The sequence below is a fragment of the Sprattus sprattus genome (genome assembly GCF_963457725.1).
Source record: "Sprattus sprattus genome assembly, chromosome: 12".
Classification (NCBI taxonomy): Eukaryota; Metazoa; Chordata; class Actinopteri; order Clupeiformes; family Clupeidae; genus Sprattus; species Sprattus sprattus.
Window position 1 is genome coordinate 31,549,301 of NC_137910.1, and position 21,005 is coordinate 31,570,305.

Below are 21,005 nucleotides of genomic sequence, written 5' to 3' on the forward strand. Positions count from 1 at the left end.
ATATCCCTGAATTTTGGTCAAGATGGAGAAAGGAATATCTCCTCAATCTTCGACAAAGACAGCGATGGCAAAGGGATAAGCCTAATACAAGAGTCAATGATATAGTCATCCTCTGAGAAGATGATTCACCTCGAAATCAATAGAGATTGGCAAGGGTGGCTGAAGTTTATCCAAGCTCTGATGGAAGGGTTCGAAAGGTTAAGTTATTGATGAGCGATTCAACTTTGGATCATTTAGGAAGGCGCACTTCTAAACCTGTGTATCTTGACAGACCGGTTCAAAGGATTGTCGTGCTGCTTGAGGCTCAATAATGCTGTACTTTGCACAGTTTGCCATATAGGGTTATAATAGTTTGAACCATTTATGATTTTTTTGAGTGAAATCAGTTATGATTTGGTGGGAGTGTAACTGTTTAGATTTTGTTTTGTTTATCTTTGTTCAAGTTTTGTTTTTTGGTGATTTATTTTCGTTTTGATAAGTTTGTTTTACCTTTTGTCTTTCTCATGATTGGGTTTAGTTTCGTAGGAAGTGAGGTCATGGGGGTCAGGGGTCACACACACCTTTATTATGGTAGCATACATTGCACCTGACTAGACCTGAGACGCCGGCTCGCGGTCATGGTAGTATACCGCTGAGCCCAAGCTGATGAGTGTGATTACGTTTACCTTGCCTCATTTCCCCTCTCAATCGTTATGCAGCCAACGAGGTATGTTTGTCTCTTTATGATGCTTTATTTCTTTGATTTCTTTGGGTTTGAATGTTTGGTTTGATTGTCTGTTGATTGTGTTTTGACTGCTTTTAACCAGTTCGACGTTGGATTACAATGAATTAAAGAGAGAAATAAATCCATCAGTAAATTAAGAACTTTGGCCTAGCGTGTTTCCTGGAAAGGAGTGGAGGGGAGTGATATAGACTGTCTACATAGAAAAGTCCACAGCATTTTTAGAGGTCTCTCTGCATTTAAAAACGCATTCATCACACAGAAAAATAGCCTACCCGCATGTTGAAGCTCCAGCTGTGCTAACTGTGACTGAAGAACAGTTTTATTTTCTTCCGTCAAGTTCATACGGGCATTGGTTTGGGTCATACACTGCATTTCTGAAAACAAAGGAGTTTAAAATGTTAAGAACAACAAATACAAATATTTCTGAGTCATTACTTAACACATACTGTACATTCAATATGAATTCTGAGAATCTTTCCAGCAGCGAAGCAGGTAGCACTTATAGAAGTAGCAGGGTCATCTCCAGCGCTAACTTTCTTTATTGCTTTCCTCCACCTTTTTTTGATGCTTTACTTTAATCAAAGTCCCTACAGGCAAGCCTTGCCTCCATACAGCTATTTCTGGCAAACAAGATCAGACTCCTATCTAAATTAATGTGGACAGACCCATAACTCCACATAGAATGGTCCAACACACATTAAGGGCCCTATCTTGCCAATCAGAAACGCAAGTAGGACGGCGCCAAACGCAAGTAGCTGTTTGGGCGGCTCTATGGCGCAGTTGCTATTTTAACGGCGGAAAAAACACACTTGCGTCCAGCGCAAGTGTCAAAACGGTTGGTCCAAAGGAGGTTACTCAGCCATAGGTGTGGTTTGGGCGTAATATGCAATAAACCAATCAAAGCGTCATCTCACATTCCCTTTAAGAGCGAGGAGCGCATATTGCAAAGCGGCTTGTTATCGTAATTGCGGAATTACCGGGAGGAAGACCGTGAGGCCACCAGAACGTGTGTTACCAGAAACAATCACGGCAATATTTTCCCATGCTTGTTTGGAGAAATGGTTCTACTTTTCATTTCTCGTTTGTATTTTTTCAGTTACTAGCATTCGTTTTTTGGTGGCAACATATTTGAAATAAAAGTCACAAAAACATACTTTCCGATGTTTTGGGTTCACCCTCACTGAATCACTAGGTTATGTATGCATGGTAATAATATTGCACCCATCGGCACATGCAGTTCAACCTCACGTCTTCTAAAGTCCTCTAATCTATCCTCATTTACACATCCATGATTCATGGCAATGTTGTGTAAAACACTGGGGGGGTATGTGAATATGGGTGCAGTCTATAGCGCCAAGGACGCCAGGGAACCCATACTTCTCCCAGAACGCCTGCTTAGCCCACTCTTGGCTGTCGGGTGTTACGGGAAATGTTATGAATTCCCCAGCATGTCGGACTAGACCTGACGTAACTGCATGTATAGCCAAACTTATTGTAGACTGTGATAGGGATATTGTGCGTCTGTCCCCAGCTCATCTGCCAGAGAGAGAGCGAGTGAGTGTGAGTGTGTGTGTGCGCGCGCGCGTGCGGCCAGCCAGCCACTGATCAGGCTGTCCTCTCTACCGATCTCTCCCTCTCCCTCCCTTTTCTCCTTATCTCGCCGCAGAAATGTGATAGGGACAGTGTGCGTCTGTCCCCAGCTCATCTGCCAGGAGATGGCAGACATCAGAACCGCCATTGCAATTAACCTGAATCATTTGGGTCATTGTGTACGCTAGATGTATGCCTATTTTTAAAATATCTTGGATATGTATATGGGCCATTCTACCGAATTGATGCAAAGTCATGTCGGATATATTTAGAATTTTTTTTATGGTTTATTCCCAAAACTTTGTCCGTATGTATATTGTACCATATCTAAAGTACACATATCTAGTAAAAGAACAGTCAAGTTTTATATTGTATTTTCAGAATGTGTTGGAATGTTTTTCCTCTTCCAAAAATTGTCACTACCGAAACATCATATTTACTATAGTAAAAAAGTATTATTATTGACCTGTTCAGATTGTGTTTCCTTCCCTTCTCTGAAGAGTATTTTTACAAATATTTCTTGAAGGTTTTCACAATGAAATCCATAGAAATGAATTTTTTACCTAATTTTCAAGTCCAATTTATCTGTTTCGGTAGTGACTGCACTGTTTCGGTAGTGACTGCACTGTTGGATGGATGTTCATTTCTCTCCCAAAATCATCCAAAAGGTGCTCTGGGCCGCCCTTTAGTCCACACAACACATTTATTTAAAAATTATGGGATTGAACTACTTACCATTTCATTTTGTCACTACCGAAATCATCTGGTCACTACCATATGTTTCGGTAGTGACGGTTTCGGTAGTGACAATTCTAGCTAACTTTAAGCATAAATAAAGAATTCTAGCAAGCACACAGCTTGCAAACACATCTTTGAAGAGGTGAACACACATACAAACATAAGATTTTCCATGAAACCCCAAAAGGTTTACTTAATTGAAGAAAACATGCGTTTCGGTAGTGACAATTCTTAAGGTTACACGTCGATTTTTAGACTTTGGAACACATTTATATAAAAACTATGGTATTAAGCTACTTACCATTCAATCATGAGGGACAGAGATGCAGTGTCACTGCATGGTCAAAAATGCAGAGTCGTGGCTAAAACACAGGCTCAGCCAATGGACTAAAACTCTTGTGTTTCGGTAGTGACATGAAAACTAGGGACATGATTTTTTGAGTATAGTAAATTGATTTAAAAATTAAACCCACAATAAATCTAAATATTCCAAGTTCTGTTTCAACCCAATCAAAAAGATCTTTGAAATTAAATCATTGAAAAATATATAAAAAAAATGAAAAGTGTTATTTAAAGGCATTGAAATCTAGGTGTCAGGGTTGGGGACAGCTACTTCCCAATAGAAAGTACCCTATAAATGATGATTTTGTACATATTTAACTTATCACTATCTCATGTAATGCATTGGGTTTATATAGACCATAACATTTTCTAATTAAATATCTATGCCTAAATACCTAATTGTTTTGTAAATAGTTTTTATTGTTGAGGGACTGCATATTACACGAATTCGGTAGAATGGCCCATATCACAATGATTTCCTCATGTGGTAAATACTTTATTTTCCTTGTAATTATATATGGCTTGCCAAAAAATTGGTGTAAATCTCTCGTGAAGACGACAGAAGTAAAGTGTAGCCTATAGGTAATATACTGTGCGGGCAAGCACATGCGCCCTTAAAATAGCGTTCTGAATACGCGTTACAGACTTTAGACATTGCGCCTCTGACATTAGACCAGCTTTTTTGTGGTCAATGGCGCACGGCGCACGGCGTTGTTTTGAAACTGCAAAATGCCACTTGCGCCAGAGAAACGCCTTCTCTGTTCCGCCCCCGCCCATGTCGACACAAGTTCATTTCGAAGCGCGCCTCTGGAGGGAAAATCGCGCTGTGCGCCGGGTGCAAGATAGGAATGATACATGCGTCGGTGACAATGTCAATTGCGCTGGGTGCAAGATAGGGCCCTAAAAGTAAATCACGTTTAAATCTGACATTAATGGTGTGAACATTGTTTCCCCAACTGCTCAAATATACTGTGTGCACAATTATTAGAAAAAAAATTTGACCGTATCATTATGCATATTTTCCAATTCCAAGCTGTATAAACTTAAATGCTTATTGGATTTAAGCATATCAGGTGATGTGCATCTGTGTAATGAGGGAGGGTGTGGCCTAAGGAGATCAACACCCTAATTCGAGGTGTGCAAAATAATTAGGCAGCTTCTTTTCCTCAGGCAAAATGGGCCAAAAAAGAGATTTAACTGACTTAAATTTAAAAAAGTCTTTCAGAGGGATGCAGCTCTCTATTAATAAATTGATAAGATATTTGGGCATGATCACAGAACCATTACACATTTTGTTGCAAAGAGTCGACAGAAAACGTGTTGAGAAAAAAAGATTCAAATTAACTTTCAAAGATTTGAGAAGAATCAAACGTGAAGCTACCAGGAACCCATTATACTCCAGTGCTGTCATATTCCAGAACTGCAACCTGCCTGGAGTGCTCAGAGCAGGCGCGCTGGAACCTCTTTCATGCCGGGGGTGCTGTGGGCTCTACTAAAATATGTGACGTCACAACAATATGATTTTAGTAGAAGTATTTAGTAAAAGTATTTAGGGGCTATAGCGCTGATTGTGACCACTAACTGATATTTAAAAAACTTTTAAAATACACCAGAAGCAAGCCTGAACTATTTCTAATATATGCAAACTTTATTTCATTTTTCCGTAGCCAGTACACATTCACTGCCGGAGTTCAATTAATGCAAATGTCCTCCATCATCTACGATGATATCCACATACAGTACATAGCCTAAATTAAGCCTAGAGGCTGAAGTTAAAATTAGCTGGGTATTGCCTTACAATTATTGCTCCAACGAGAAATCCAAAAAATACAACAACAAAACATAACACGATCGATTATGTGGCATGTTCCAGATCTCGAGATCTTCCAGATCAACATTCACAACTCCTGTGAATCCATGTAATGGAAATTATGTATTAAAGGAAATAATCATTAATAACCTTGCTTGAGATTTGAGACTTGTATTAAAAGTTAGGCACTCATGTGAAGAAACACTGAGTGGAAAAATACTGTGAAAGTCTGTGCATGTGATTGTGTTACTGTGTCCAAAGTGGCTTCCTGCAAAAAGGAGAAGCGTGCAATGAGCTGATTAAAATGCAGAAGTAGGGGGCCATGAAGACGTCTGAATTTGTGCTTGTCTGTATATGCTGATAACAATAACAAGCCATGTATCTGTTTGGGCGGGGTAACTGCCACGCTTGGATAACACGTTGTGTAAGCTAAGAGTTAATAAAAGGGCTGAGCCAGCCAAGGGAGATCAGAGCTCTTCTAGGGACTTCCCCAAACAAGACCTCTCCTTTGACTGTCAAGGTTTAAACATATGTTCTGCCTCACAGTGTGGTTTGTAATCTAAACTCAAATGTCTAGATAAGGGATTTTTCCCTGACAATCCACAATAAATAAATCGAAAGTTTGGTCTATGTTAATTTGCTCCTTTATCTCTAGATACCCTCAGATAAAGTACATAAACTATTAGCCTAAAATGTAGCCTTTGAACAGAATAGCCTGTGGCCAACGATTTACTCTGTCGTCGTCGTTGTTGACGTCCTTGACTGTTCATCGCTAATTAAACTTATCTTAACTATGCTCCTCGATAACAACTCCAAAATATGTTTCTGCTTATTGCTAGTCATTGCGACAGTTATGCGTCAGTGGAAAGTAGAAGAAGGTGCTGCAGCTTCTCCATCTTCCAACTCGTCGCATTTTTGCCAAAATACTCCAATTTCGTTTACGTTTTTCTTCATCCGTTACAGTGCCAATTTCAGCACACACACGTGAAACTCATATAGCAAGATCTCCATGCATACCTGTGATAACTAAAAACTAGCAAACTAATTTGTTTAACATTAATTTCTTCCCCAAAGCAAAAATATGAGTTAAACCGTTTTAATATATATTTAATACATAAAAATGAGTAAGAGCTTTATTTATTTTTCCCTGCCTGGAGCTAGGGGGTGCTGCAGCACCCTCAGCACCCCCCTTCCCGCGCCACTGGCTCAGAGACATGGTCAAGGTAAGGAAGGCTGAAACTCGACCACCACTGAACAAGACACATAAGTTGAAACGTCAAGACTGGGCCAAGAACTTTCTGAACACAGATTGTTCAAAGGTTTTATGGACTGATGAGATGAGAATGACTCTTGACGGACCAGATGGATGGGCCCGTGGCTGGATCAGTAACGGGCACAGACCTCCACTTCGACTCAGACGCCAGCAAGGTGGAGGTGGGTACTGGTATGTGCTGGTATTTTTAAAGATGAGCTAGTTGGACCTTTTCGGGTTGAACATGGACTCAAAATGAACTCCCAAACCAACTGCCAGTTTTTAGAAGACACTTTTTTTTAGAAGACACAAGCAGTGGTACAGGAAAAAGTCTGCATCTTTCAAGAAGACCATGGTTGTTATGCAGCGCCCTGCATTGAAGTACTCCACTTCGTGACTAGCCAGTAAATGCCTTAAAGATGAAAGAATAATGACATGGCCCCCTTCCTCACCTGACCTAAACCCTATTGAGAACTTGTGGAGCCTTCTTTAACAGGATATTTACAGTGAAGGGAAACGGTACACCTCTCTGAACAATATCTGGGATGCTGTGGTTGCTGCTGCACAAAACGTTGACGTCAACAGATCACAGGGATTAAAGTATTCCGGCACCTTGCCGGATTTCCGGCGTGCGGTGTTTGGCTGCGGAAAGAAAGTCTAATATTAAAAAAAAATACGTCTTGATATCATCACCATTACTTTCGAGTTCATGAGTTCGTCTGCCAATGATATGAAAGGAGCACAACTCTCAGGCTCTCAAAATAACATTAGCCAATCAGAAGTAGATTAGTGTAGGGTTGGGAAAATATGCTTTCACCACCGACTTTTCTATATCGCTCCGCCTATGCTACGTAGACGCCAAAGTAGAGATACCTTCACACCGAAGAAGAGTAAGTTCAAGAATCCTTGGGGAGATGCCCTCTTTGTTGATAAAGGATTGAAAAATAAATGGCGCTGGGCATGGATAGAAGAGATAGGGAAGGATAGTAAGCCTTTTGGTAGCCGGTGTAAGAAGTAAAGAGAAGAAGGTGCTTGCTTCTGCACTTTGCTCAAAAAAGTGCTTCCACATCATGAGTTAGACTCCGCTCATAGAGTAGCTGTTCCTGCTATCCAGCACACAAAGCTTTTACCGGGAGCAACAACCACAGCTGATGTACCGGCATCAATAACTGACCAGGTATGTGCCCTGAAAATACGTGTGTACGTTCATCGCAGAACACAATCTGTCTTCCAGGCTCGCCAAGAACATGGACAATGTCCTCCTTTGTTTTTTTTAAGAAGATGACAACGCAGTAAAAACGCAACACTTGCCAGGCAGGAACATGAATATAGCCAATGCCTCAGCACTTATGCTAGAATAAAAGATGTATATTTAAATGAAAGATGATTTCTTTTGAACAAAGTAATTATGGAAAAGTTTGCAATATAAAACTATGGTATTATCTACAGTTCACTGTTGCACTTTAACGGTTTAAAAAGTGAATCACTGACCTTTTTCATATATCCTCAATAAAATGGTTGCAAATCAAATCTTCTTCCACTGACTGAATTTCACATACCCTTATAACATGTCACCTTGTGATTGTAGGTCATCTTGAAATCTTCAAAGGACAAATCTTAGCATTTAAATCTTAGCAGCAAAACTTGATATCAAAAGAAATCGTAAATGCTACATGTGTTAGTACCATATTGTAGTAAGGTGGAGTACTATTGCTGACCTTCTTGGTATTGCAGTTTCAAAAGTCCCAACATAATCTGCAATCATTCATTTCTATTTTTTATTTTTTTTTACCCTTTAATGTGTCCTTGCCACAGGACAACGCCCCCCCTCGGACTCACCCACACACATAGAAAGTTCAGGCTCAGGATTTTTTTTGCTTTAACCCCTGAGATCAAGAAACTGACAGACTTCATGAATGGAAGGCTTGATACTGTAATTTTTAATGAATGGTGGCTATATTGGTCACTGATTTTTTTTTTTTTAAATGTCAGAAATGTTTATTTTTGAATTTTGAATTGTTTGTTTATTATTCTCACTTATAAATATGGAAATAAACAAATACATCGTTTTTCATTTAGTTACATAGTAAATATGCACACTAATTGCCCAATAATTGTGTACACATAGATATTCTCCTAAGAAAAACCAAACCTCACTTTTACTTTCTTAAACATTCAGGTTTAAGGTTTATTGACATTTTGAATGGGCCGAGAGCACTGTAGTTTTTCAATAATAAAATGAATCCTCAAAAATACAACTTGCCTAATAATTGTGCAAAGTGTAAGGCTAAAAATAATAGCTGTAACATACATTGGTACAAGGATAATTTAAAACAGCTGTTTTGAGTTCCTGTTCCTTTAAACCAGGGGTGTCAAACTCAAATACACAGGGCCAAATTTAAAAACTCTGTCCAAGTCAAGGGCCAGACATATTTTTTCATATGTTACCATGACCTTAAGTTTCACAATGGCCTATTGAATCGGGGACAAGCAGGCTTAATCTAAGGGCCATTAGTTACCGCCTATAAACACAGAGTTCAAATTTCAAAATAAAATAAACATCAGTGGCATTCATTTCTTATGCCTATCTTTTCTGCATGTAGCAGGCGCTCCATTTGTGGTCAGTCCAACAAGTTTGTCCCAAGGCAGCCCCATTTCATTTACACATTTGGGTAGCTCTTCAAAGCGATCTTTCCCCGTCGTTGTGCCAAGCATTGATTTAAATCCCCAAGTTCCTCTATAACGAGTTATGTTCACACAGATGAAGATTGATAGCTGGGCAGTATCAAATGTGCCACTGCTCTCATCCACAGCAAGGGAGTATGCGATAACATTTTTTCCCTTTCCCATCAGCTGTTGTTGTAGATCGGTGGCAAGGTGACATACAATCAGCAACGGTGATTCTGCTCAGGCTCACATTTAAAAATGCTTGCCTTTTATCAGAGCACACCATGTCGCAAACTTTTATCATGCAGTTATTGACAAACTCTCCCTCGGTAAAGAGTTGGGCTGCTTTAGCGATCTCCGCTAGTACAATAAAGTTTGCCTTACAGCAGCCTCATTACACTGTGGCTCATTCAAATCAATGGAACTTTTTGCAACATTCTGAGGAGCCAGATGAAATCACTAGACGGGCCGGATCTGACCCGCGGGCCTTGAGTTTGACACATGTGCCTTTAAACACTAATGATACAGCTAACTCCTCCCCCCTCCTGTGTTCACGTGGTGTCATGTCAATGTTCCGAAAGCCCAGTATTACGAAAACTCGTAATTCTGGAAATATGCTAATTTGTCGAGATACAAAAGTTATGGTAGCCCTACACCCCGACAACACAGAACTCATGAATCCTGTGTATGTGTCTCCACTCCGCCACTCCACTTTATTTTTCATCAGGATATTGGAAGAATAGAAGGTATTGAGGTCAATCACTGGCACTTTTTTGTATTTATTTTAAATGGTATACTTTATGTTGAACTATGTATTATGTTGATGGTGCAACTGGAACTTTAGGTTGAACTCTTTAATGTTTTGGTCAAGGTTATTGAGAGAGTTGCACTGAAATTATTATTATTATTTTTTTTTAAACCAGCTGTTGGTAAATCAACAAAGTCTGTTATGGCTTGTGAAGCAACAGAGAGATGTTTTCTAACAGTCAGGGTTTCCAATGTTCTGAATGTACTCGAAAGTATTGTGGTTTACAGAAGGTCTACCTATCTATAGGCTACCTGAATTTCTGAAATGTAGGCCTACTATATTTCTAAGTATGGTATTGCTACACTTAAATGGCAAAAATTGCACTGGTCTGTTGGACTTGAACAAAAAATATCAATATTTGTGTTGCTTAAGCTTACGTATTCAGTCATTATTCAATGGTATACTAAAAATCCATGTGAAAAAAATGACTTCTCACTGTTCTCAGGTCAAATATTTCTATGCGATTAAAATGCGATTAATTAATTAGAAAGCCCTAGTTCTAACATTAGATAGCTGGCTCAGATGCCTCGCAAATCACCTCAGATGTATTCTTCAGTTACAATAACGGGTTTTTCTACATTGTACCGTTTCTATTTCTATAAAAATTGACGCGAAAAAAAGGCCAAATACGACTTCCTACAGAGTTTTTCTCAGCGTTGCGCTCTTTGGCTATTAGCATTAACACTATTTGATTGGTAAGCGCGGGGGTATTTGCATCAAGGCAATTTGATTGACTGACGCATGTGCTGCCATGTCAACTTTCAGCACAAACAACGTGACTCAATGGAACCTTAATCTGCCCTGAGGGAGTCCAGCATCGATTACCCCATTTGATCATTTGGGGCGATATAATAAGGAAAAACATGTTTTTAGTCATTCTTCTCCATAGCTATGTCTCATAGATCGCCCTTTACGAAGTACACTTTCATAGAGTGCACTTTCGTACAGTGCACTTTCATACGTAGTGCACTTTGTCGGTGATTAGGGCTGACTCAAATGGAACACTTACGTTTACCACTTGGCGGAAGTGACGGACGCAAATCTGCTCACGACACCCGTAAATTGAAGGCGGAAGTGACGGACGGAAATCTGCTTGAGCCTACCGCGAAACTTAACAGAAAAAAATATATAAAATACAAATCTAAACCTGCCGACATGTCTGAAAATAAACGTGCTTCTTGTCCATTTACTGTCCCTAGTTTACCCCTTTCTCCACCCCATGTGGAAATTATGACACACTTCTGTTTTTTTATTTGTTTTGATGTGTTTTTGTGATTTCATTGTACAGCTCTTTGGTCAGTGTGAGTTGTTTTTAAATGTGCTTTATAAAAACATTTGACTTGACCCCTGAAATCCTGGCAGGATCCTCCATCTTCTGGCTGAACTCCAGCTGGTAAGTACATTTGATTAAGCCTTACCTTCACAGCCTAACCTTCTGTGGTAGTTGCAATGACATTCTCAATTATCTGTCAGAAGCCTACTTCTTTGCAATTCACATTCACACCATATGGAAATAAAACATGACAAATCTGTACATGTATGTCCCTAGATTTCAATTAGTTTTAAGAATTATCCACTGAAATCTTAGGCACAATATGCTTGAATTCGCAAATGAATAGGCCTACCTTGACTGACTGTACTTTTATACACATCTGCCTCATTTTGCCTTATTTTATACACATACCCTCTCTGGATCCTGAAGTCCTCTCCAACTACAGGCCCATCTCCAATCTTCCTTTCCTATCAAAGGTTCTGGAAAAACCTGTTGCAGCACAACTCCAAGATCACCTCAAACTTAATAATCTTTTTGAGAAGTTGCAGTCAGGTTTTCGTACTGGCCATAGTACAGAGACAGCCTTGGTCAGAGTCACCAATGACCTCCTGATGGCAGCAGACACTGGCTCCCCATCCTCCTGGACCTAACAGCTGCTTTCGACACAGTTGATCACAACATCCTCCTTCACCGCCTACAATACACCATTGGGCTCTCAGTCAATGTGCTAAACTGGTTCACCTCCTACCTAACCAACAGAACTGAGCACGTCGCCTTGGGCAAAAACAAATCTTACACCCACAACGTCACCTGCGGCGTCCCTCAAGGCTCTGTGCTGGGCCCCACCCTCTTCTCCCTCTACCTGCTCCCCCTGGGTAATGTCATCAGCAAGCATGGGATTTCCTACCATTGCTATGCTGATGACACACAGCTCTACATTAGGACAACACCCACTTCTGCTGCACCTCTGCCAACATCTACTCTGACCACCTGCTTGGAGGAGATTGAGGCGTGGATGAAGGTAAACTTCCTACAGCTGAACAGTTCGAAAACGGAAGCCATACTAGTCGGCACACCACATCAGCTCCGCTCTTCCACCATCACTAGCATTACCTTCTCTGGCCAAAACATCTCTCTCTCCAAATCAATTACCAACCTGGGTGTAAAAATGGATGCTGAATTGACATATGACACCCACATCAAACACCTCTGCAAGGTTTCATTCCATCACCTCAGGAACATTGCCAAACTCCGTCCATCACTCACCCTGGCAGATGCAGAGAAGCTTGTCCACGCCTTTGTCTCCTCCAGACTTGATTACTGTAACGCACTCCTCATTGGGATCCCTGGCAAGAGCATACAGAGACTGCAATACATCCAGAACAGCGCTGCCAGGATCCTGATGAGGGTGCGTAAACACGACCACATCACCCCCACCCTGAAAGCACTTCACTGGCTCCCAGTCCCACTCAGAATTGAGTTCAAGGTCTCCCTCCTCACCCACAAATGCCTATACGGACATGCTCCCCCCTACCTCAGGGAACTCCTCTCCCCCCAGACCTCCTCACGCTCCCTCTGCAAACCTCACGCTCCATCTGCAAACACCCTTCAAGCCACCAGAACTGCACCATGGGTGACCGGGCTTTCTCCTCTGCTGCCCCAAGGCTGTGGAATGCCCTCCCTGACCATCTCAGGGCCCCACAGTCTACTGATGTTTTTAAAAAAGGCCTAAAAACGTATCTTTTTTCAAAAGCTTTCTGCTAATTATGTTCATTGTTGTTGTTTTTATGTGAATATGTAGCACTTTGAGATCTGTATGATGTAAAGTGCACTACAAATAAAATGTATTATTATTTATTATTATTATTATTATTATTATTATCTCTGTTGTAGTTAAGTTTACCCTGATACAGGAATCAATTAGCAATGGAACACAAAGGCATATGAATTGTTGTTACAAACATGCATGAATTATAATATACATCAGGGGCCGTATTCACAAAGAATCTTAGGGCTAAAAGTAGCTCATAAGTGGCGAATTTAGGAGAAACTCCTAAAAATAATGGGCGTGTCAGTCTTAAATTTAGGACTCCTATTTTTTTTTACTAAGAGCAATTCACAAAATATTTTATCCCTAAAAGTAGCACCTAAGTCTAGGACAGCTTAAAACTCCTCATGAGGACTCCTAAGTCACTAAGACCTATTCACAAAAAGTCTTAAAATGGCTGAAGCCAGACGTAACGTGTTGGAGACAATGAACGACTCTGAATTGTTGAGAAGATATCGTTTAAACCGTGAAGGCATCAACATTTTACTAGAATTAGTGCGGGATGCAATCACGTCTCCAACTATCCGAAACAACCCAATCAGTCCGGAAGTTAAATGTTTGATAACATTAAGATTTTTGGCTACGGGGAAAATGCAACTTTGCAACGCAGACGACTTCAGTATATCGCAATCATCAGTAAGCCGATTCATTCATCAAACAATCACCGCACTCTGTAGACCACACATTGTACAACAATTTATCCGGTTCCCTTTGGACAATCGCCTACTTCAAAGGATCAAGGTCAATTTCATGGCGTTTGCAGGAATGCCCGGTGTCGTGGGTGCCATCGATGGAACACACATTAAAATAATTGCTCCATCCAGAGATGAGGACGTCTTTGTAAACCGCAAAAAGGTACATTCAATTAATACACAGATAGTGTTTGATCCAAATTTCACAATCATATTGTTGCGAAGTGGCCTGGATCTACTCACGATTCGCACATTTTAATGGAGAGCGCGGTCTGCGCCAGCTTTTTGAGCGGCACCATGTACCTGCTGGATGCCACTTGTTGGGTGACGTGACAGTGGCCATCCATGCAAGACATGGCTTTTGACACCCTTCCTCAATCCACAACCGGGAGCACAGTTGAACTACAACATGCAAGTATACGCATGAGGCCTATTTTGGTGACACAATACCTGTAGCCGCGACGGCTCTTTTAAAGTCCACTCCGCAATCTCCATCCTACATTGTGACTGGAGCGCATACCACCGCTTCTCGCAGTCATCGACAGAGCGACACACGGCAGGGAATGAAGCATTTACACATATGTCCTCCCATGCCTCACGCATAGTTTGCAGGGTGCTTTAATTATTACTTCTTTGATTTCATGCAATTTCCGTGTTTTTTTCGGCAATTTCTCTTTCTCTTAACGTGCAAAGCGTCATTCTCGTTGGATGCACAAACTTGTCATCATGCGTGTGCATTCTGCTAAGTGCACTGTCCATAACTATTTAATATGACTTCATTTGAAGCCTAGGTTATTCTCTTATTTTCTGTTTATTTAGTGGGATCGTTAGGGGGATGTTAGGACTGAGTTTTTAATGAGAGAGCCTGTCAACAACCAATCACCGTCCTCACCCCTTCTAAACTCGTGCATGAGAAGCGACGTCACCCATAGCAACGGAGTTTTTATCTTTGTTGGTATTATCCTTAGTATGAGTAGGTCTCAGAGCCGTTGTGAATCACTTTTAAGAAATTACTCCTACGTAAAAGGTTTTAGCGCGAGTTAGGAGCACTCCAAGTGGTAAGATAAAAGGCTTTGTGAATACGGCCCCAGAAAAGGCAATAATAAAAACTACAAAACCTCAATGGCACAAGATTTTATTGATTAAAATACTTACATATTAATATATTAATGTAATTAATGTAATCCTCCTATTATTTTAACAGGAAGCTGTTCCACTCCATCCCGCTGCAGGCCAGCTGTGACAACACATGTATATTTCTGGCTGTGTTCATGGGGTACACGGGGTCAGTGCACGATGCCAGGGTCCTGAGGATCAGCCCCATCAACTCCATGCACGTTTACCCTCCAACAGGCTACTGTATCCTTGGGGATGGTGGCTACCCCTGCCTGTCCCTACCCATCTCATAACCCCCTTCAGGCAGCCTGTCCGCAACCACCGCAAAGCTCGCTACAACAGCTGCCTGACGGGATTCTTAAGACGCGATGCCGGTCCATTTTCCTGAAGGCTCTGGAGGTGGATGTGAAGTTTGTGTGCTGCACTGTGCTCCACAACATCTCCTTGACCAACGGTGACCTGCTGGAGCCAGATCAAGATGTCGGGAGGGCAGCGGCGGACCATCCAGCACCAGTACCTCCAGGAACCGTCTCTGGGGCAGAGAACACACAAAGAATAGCCATGCAATGTTACACTTAAATTGATATATTAATTGTTTATATGTATATGTATGTTTATAGTATTAATTCAAGCCACATCCATACTTTACAGTACAATAGAAACATGTAAGCATGTATGAAATAAAATAGCTTGTTTTATTAAAGAAGTTCAACCACATTCATGATCATTTCACTTTTTATATTAAACATCGCTTGTCTGGCTATACAATATGCTTGAATACAGGTGAAGGGACATCCAGAACCACATGAAGCGCTCACACTGCTGCCTGCAGACACCTCACCAGAGAACAGACAAAGAATAGCCATACAATGTTACACTTAAATTGATATTAATTGTTTAAATGGGGTTCTGATGTTTTTCAATCAATAGCCCTGTTTTTCCACAAACTGCCGGTAGAAGAAAAAGCATTCTTGTTATTTTTCCTGGCAGCCCACAGTGACCTTAAACAATAGAACTATGGGTAAAAAAACACCAGAATTCCCCTGTTATTGGCAAACAATCTATGAGTTCGGAATTAAGCATTTTCTTAAACAGTTGATCAGTGATTACTTAGAAACATTACTTCTTGTGCAAACCACTTGTAATGATGCTAATCGCGAACGAATGGAATGGAATTTCACATAGCATTACGCTAACGAAGCTACTATCACAATTAAACATGCAATGCTAAGTGATTGTTTATAGAAACGAATGTTACAAGATAAGATAAAGATGTATTCTGTATGTCTGCTAAGTTTTACAGTGCTTCCTAAGTAAAGATTTGAAAATAAATTCAAGCTTCAGAATTGGGGAAACACTTATCTATCTGCCAAGCCAATGTAGCAGGTTGTCATGTAAACTAGGGCTGCAACTATCGAATATTTTTGTAATCGAGTATTCTATCAAGAATTTCATCGATTAATCGAGAAATCGGATTAAAGTAATTTTGCGTTTTCAACAACGTCATGTCAATAGTGACTCGCATTATTAGCCGCCATGCTAACGTATCCGATTGACTAGCATCGCGCAGTTGCAGCGATCGCGTTATCAAAACCTCCAAAATGTCATCAAAGTAACTAACCCCATTGCATTCAAATTATAAACGTCTTGTGTTTATGTGACACTTAGTCATTGTTTTCTGAAGGATTAGCAGACAGATTGAGATAGATAGAACTAACGTGGATTAGTGACAATTGCGACCACGCTTGGTTTGTTTACCTTCGAAACTTCCTGACATAGCCTAACTGACCCAAAGTGACCCCACCCCATATAAGCATTATAGTGCTGTTTTGGGAGTAATGTTCGTGTGTGTTTCTGTGTGTGCTTGCTATGATAAATGCTGCTCACTGGTTTGCGTTGCAAACTTTAGACTGCTGCCATGGAAACACCATGCGAGCGTTATAGAGACAATGTAGGCTACCAGTACATTGGGTTTAGGGACAGTTGCAGCCTGAAATAATTTAGTTATAATAGCAATTGGCTGTTATTCCTGACAAAAAAACAACATTTAATTGGGTCAAAACTCAGCAGCTGTGTGTATGTGACCGCGTGTGCGGGAGGAGAGATGTGCATGACATGAGATCTTGGTGCATTTGTACTCGCTCTGCTACTTACTGTAACATCATGCCTAGCATCACTATGACTCATAGTATAGTCTACAAATAACCTCACACACCGTAAATTCAAACTTACGCTTGTGTCCATAGTATCTAGCAATCGTAAATCAGCTAGCGTCAACATTTACGTTACATTGAAGTGGCTCCGCATGGTGAACTGTTAACGTTAATGAATTAAAGAACTGTATTTGCTGGTTCTAGGTTGCTTGGTTGTATCGCTCGGGCAGTGACTGTTAGAACACCCACGATTACCAAAGCGGAATTCTTTATCTCCATTTAATTCATCAATTTCCATTACATGACAATGCGTACGATCGTACAATATGTGTGTTCAATGAGAATAGCCTGGGCAAATCAGCACTGCACTGAATTACATTAACATGAGTTATTGCTACATGAAAACAATTACACAACTAATATTGATAGATAGTGGACACACTAGGCAACATGATATCATCCATAATACATTAAACAGTCGAAATATAAACTTATAAGGATGAACCCATCCTTACTACATCGAATCAACATAAGAGCAGAACATAGCTAAATTTCCACTTAGCCCGCTATCGCTACTATAACGTACCCTGCACTTCATGAAACTACGTACTATCATAAGGTAGGCACACAATGCCTAAAATAGTACTTCACCATACTGTGACAAATAAGTTTCGAGTGCTTACATCATTATTGTTCTACGTGTATGTGAGTCTTGTGTGCTTAACTAAACTGGTCACTACCATACTGAAACCTAGACTGACGGAGCTGCTGTCTACCGTAAATCTTTGAATGCGCGCGTCAATAATAAAAGTCCGTATGAAATGGTGACACCAGAGCATGATATGAACTAAACGAACCCTCGAGGCAAAATATCATTTTTTGTAATCGAGTTACTCGAGTAATCGTTGCTGCCCTAATGTAAACCCATTATTAAACTGAGCAAATCGATTGTTAAACCATTATTAAACTAAGCATTTCGACAGCAGTTGTTTGACACTCTTCGATAACTAACAGCTATCTGGACTGGCCTTTGGAGCGAGCGCCTGGAGCTCTTCACCTGCCCCCGCTCGTCAAGCGAAACGTGTCCGAGAATAATGCACCTTCTTCGGTCTGGCAGAGAGGGCCAAGGGCGTTTGTTCCATTAGCTTATAGCATAGCATAACTGCCATGCAAATTCAATGGCATCTAATGCTACCTAGCTAGGTATGTTAACTGTCGGTATCCATCGTAACTCAACCAAAAACTCATGTCGCTGGCTTTAATCTGAGTATGGCATGTAAGTAGTACATTTAATATCAGTACAATGTTTAATTACCGCTGATACTTACATTTACGTTCTGTAGCCTCGTCTGCTACTGCTACTTCCACCGTAGCCATTTCGTCCGCCATTGTTTTAGAAAATAAAGCGAAATGCTGCCGAACGGGCTCCTCCTCTTCCGCTACGTAGCCAAGATGGCGCCCGTTTAGGGCGAGCAGTGTAGACGGTGGAACCCTGGAAATTTTGGACGTTTCAGGGGCGGCATCCGGGTACTTTCAGTGCCCTGTATTATTTTGGTTTTGTGAGTGTGAACGCCCTAAGCCCTGAGATCGGGGCTCCAGGGGCACAAGTGTGATCTATGAGACATAGCTTATGTCTTTGGTCTAAAAACATGATTGTTATTGTCAAGTCAGGCCTTTTGTGATCCTGATGTCAGATCATGATGCCATTTCCTGTTCTGAGATCGTATGCAACAGCAAAGCCGCCAAACAGGAAACTGTCATAATTTGTCACCAAATTATACCCTACTCCAAAATAAATTCTTCCATTTAACCCCTAGGGATCGTCCTCACATCAAGACTCACTAAAGGTAATTGTTTCATTCTTGATTTACTGAAGCAATTTTCCGTGACACCAATCAAAACAGTGGCCAGGCTGTCAAACACGAAATTATGGCATTTAATTGTGGTAAATTGTTATAAAACTTTTGAGAGCATACGACCATGCCCTTGACATGATGGCATTAAGTTGCAATGCCAACTTAGCCAAGCTGGACTGCTTGGCTCACTCATCACTGATTGCCAATATATTTGAGGGCCAAGCAGCAGAGGAAGCATATCTACATGTAAACTCAAATGCTATTCTTTAATAGCATTTTTTTTTAAACATACATTCTCTCCTCTGAACTACAGATTTCCATTAAACCATCAAGGTCATGAAAACTGTTAGCTACATTTGTTATATGTGTAGTACATGAAGTGTGAAGGGAGATCGGGATGAAGAAGGGGAAAAGCAGAGACACGGACTTATGGAGAGGGAGAAACTTTTATACTTTGACTCACCTTTAGTTAAAATGTCTGCCTCTTGAGTCAGCCTCAGCATTTCAGCAATAGCTTGACTATAGAAAGAAGTGTGTTTATGGCTGAGGAGGCTAAATTCACCATTGAAAGCGTTGACTTCCCTCCTGAACGTCTTTTGTTGTTCCACCTCACAATTCTTCATTGTTTCCTTAAAATAGATGTTTCAATACATTAAAAACCTTGATTGATGAAAATGAAAGATGCTGTTCAATCAAGAGCAAAGCTTAAGGCTCACGTGTGGCCTTTGTGAAGGCTATTGGTTACAATGATCTTACTTGATATAAGATGTATTGTTACTGTCACTCACTGGTACTGTCATTTACTGTTCCTGACAGTCAAAATCTACAAGGCAGCAACCTTCATTTGTGCTTTTGCATGGGTCAGGGGTTTTTAATACCCACACCACCCGGCCTATTATGAGAGCCAAGCCCCCAACCCACAAAAATATGCTTTAATCAACCACCCCAGCCTGCCTTGACCTGCAAACAGCTGACTTTTATTATAACTACTGCAATGACATCCATATCATGAAAATATTTCCTTATTTGGTGAACATTTCAAAAGGACAGACATGTCTATAGACTAAACAAAATTGCGCACCAATGACTGCTTAATAAGTGCAGTTTTTAATCTTCATAAGGTAATTCAATGTTGTCAATGTAGTCCATTACCGAACTACATTGACAACACCGAACATTACCGGCTATTATAGTTCATTGGTTTCAATGTATAGTTTAGTGTATTTTAGCATAATAGCAGCTTGGTATAGACTAGCCTACTAAGACGAATGGTTCCAAACAGTGTTTTTTATTGTTGTATAGCAACAAAATAAGTTACCCTTGATTTAAGACCCAAACTGGATCTCTCTTCTGCCTTCTCACACTCACACACACACACACACACACACACAAACGATGCATATCACTCACATCTTTGTCATATTTTAACAGTGAACTTAAGCAAAACATTGTCTCTGCGTATTTTGCTAGTGGTAGCCTCTTCCTGCTTACCAACAAAAAAGCTTAGGTGGTGTAATCTAAACAAAAAGCTACTGATACCATGATATGTTAAAGGTGATGACAATTCTAGGGGCCCACAAAACCCCAGTAACCTATTATATAGGCTTCCCTTTCAATTACTAAAATATTATGCACAGGCTTAACTAATACTCATATTAATGCCTCAGAGTTAAAACAAAGCCACAAAATCATAGCCTGGTGACACCAGCCTACGTATTTCCGCCTGAATTGATTTCAAGCTCATACTCAGTCTGGCCCAACCCCACCTAACATCGTTTCCAGGCTTCACCCTACAACCGCCCCAATCAGCGAACAGTTCAGAGCTGTGACGCAAAACTCGCCTTGCCGAGTTGCTTGTAGTCCAGCGGAGTTTGTAGTTTACCAGCGACGGAGGAAGAGACACGAAAAGCTATCGGAGAAGTTGTCTCAACTCTCGAGAACATCAGAAAATTAAAAGGAGAACAAAAGGATTGTCTTGTAAGTTTTATGATTGGAAAGGACGTCGTAGCTCTTCTCCTAACTGGCTTTGGGAAGAGTTTAATCTACAAGATGGTCCCGTTAGTAATGGAGAGACTGGGGAGACGTTGCTGATTGGTTAAGGGAACTCCACATTTTTTAAACCTCAAGATAAGCACCCGCCCATCTCGGAAACGAAA

General features: G+C 40.7%; 1 protein-coding gene across 1 annotated transcript in view; it reads right to left on the reverse strand.

The window, feature by feature from the left end:
- LOC308373614 (coiled-coil domain-containing protein 172-like) overlaps positions 1-21,005 on the reverse strand; it is a gene marked incomplete at both ends in the record, with an annotated part of 56,754 nt that overhangs the window by 3,267 nt on the left and 32,482 nt on the right. The window contains 2 exons of the mRNA XM_080849184.1: positions 997-1,098; positions 19,313-19,478. Of these exons, the coding sequence (XP_080705310.1) occupies positions 997-1,098; positions 19,313-19,478 (268 nt within the window). The remainder of the gene's footprint in view (positions 1-996; positions 1,099-19,312; positions 19,479-21,005) is intronic.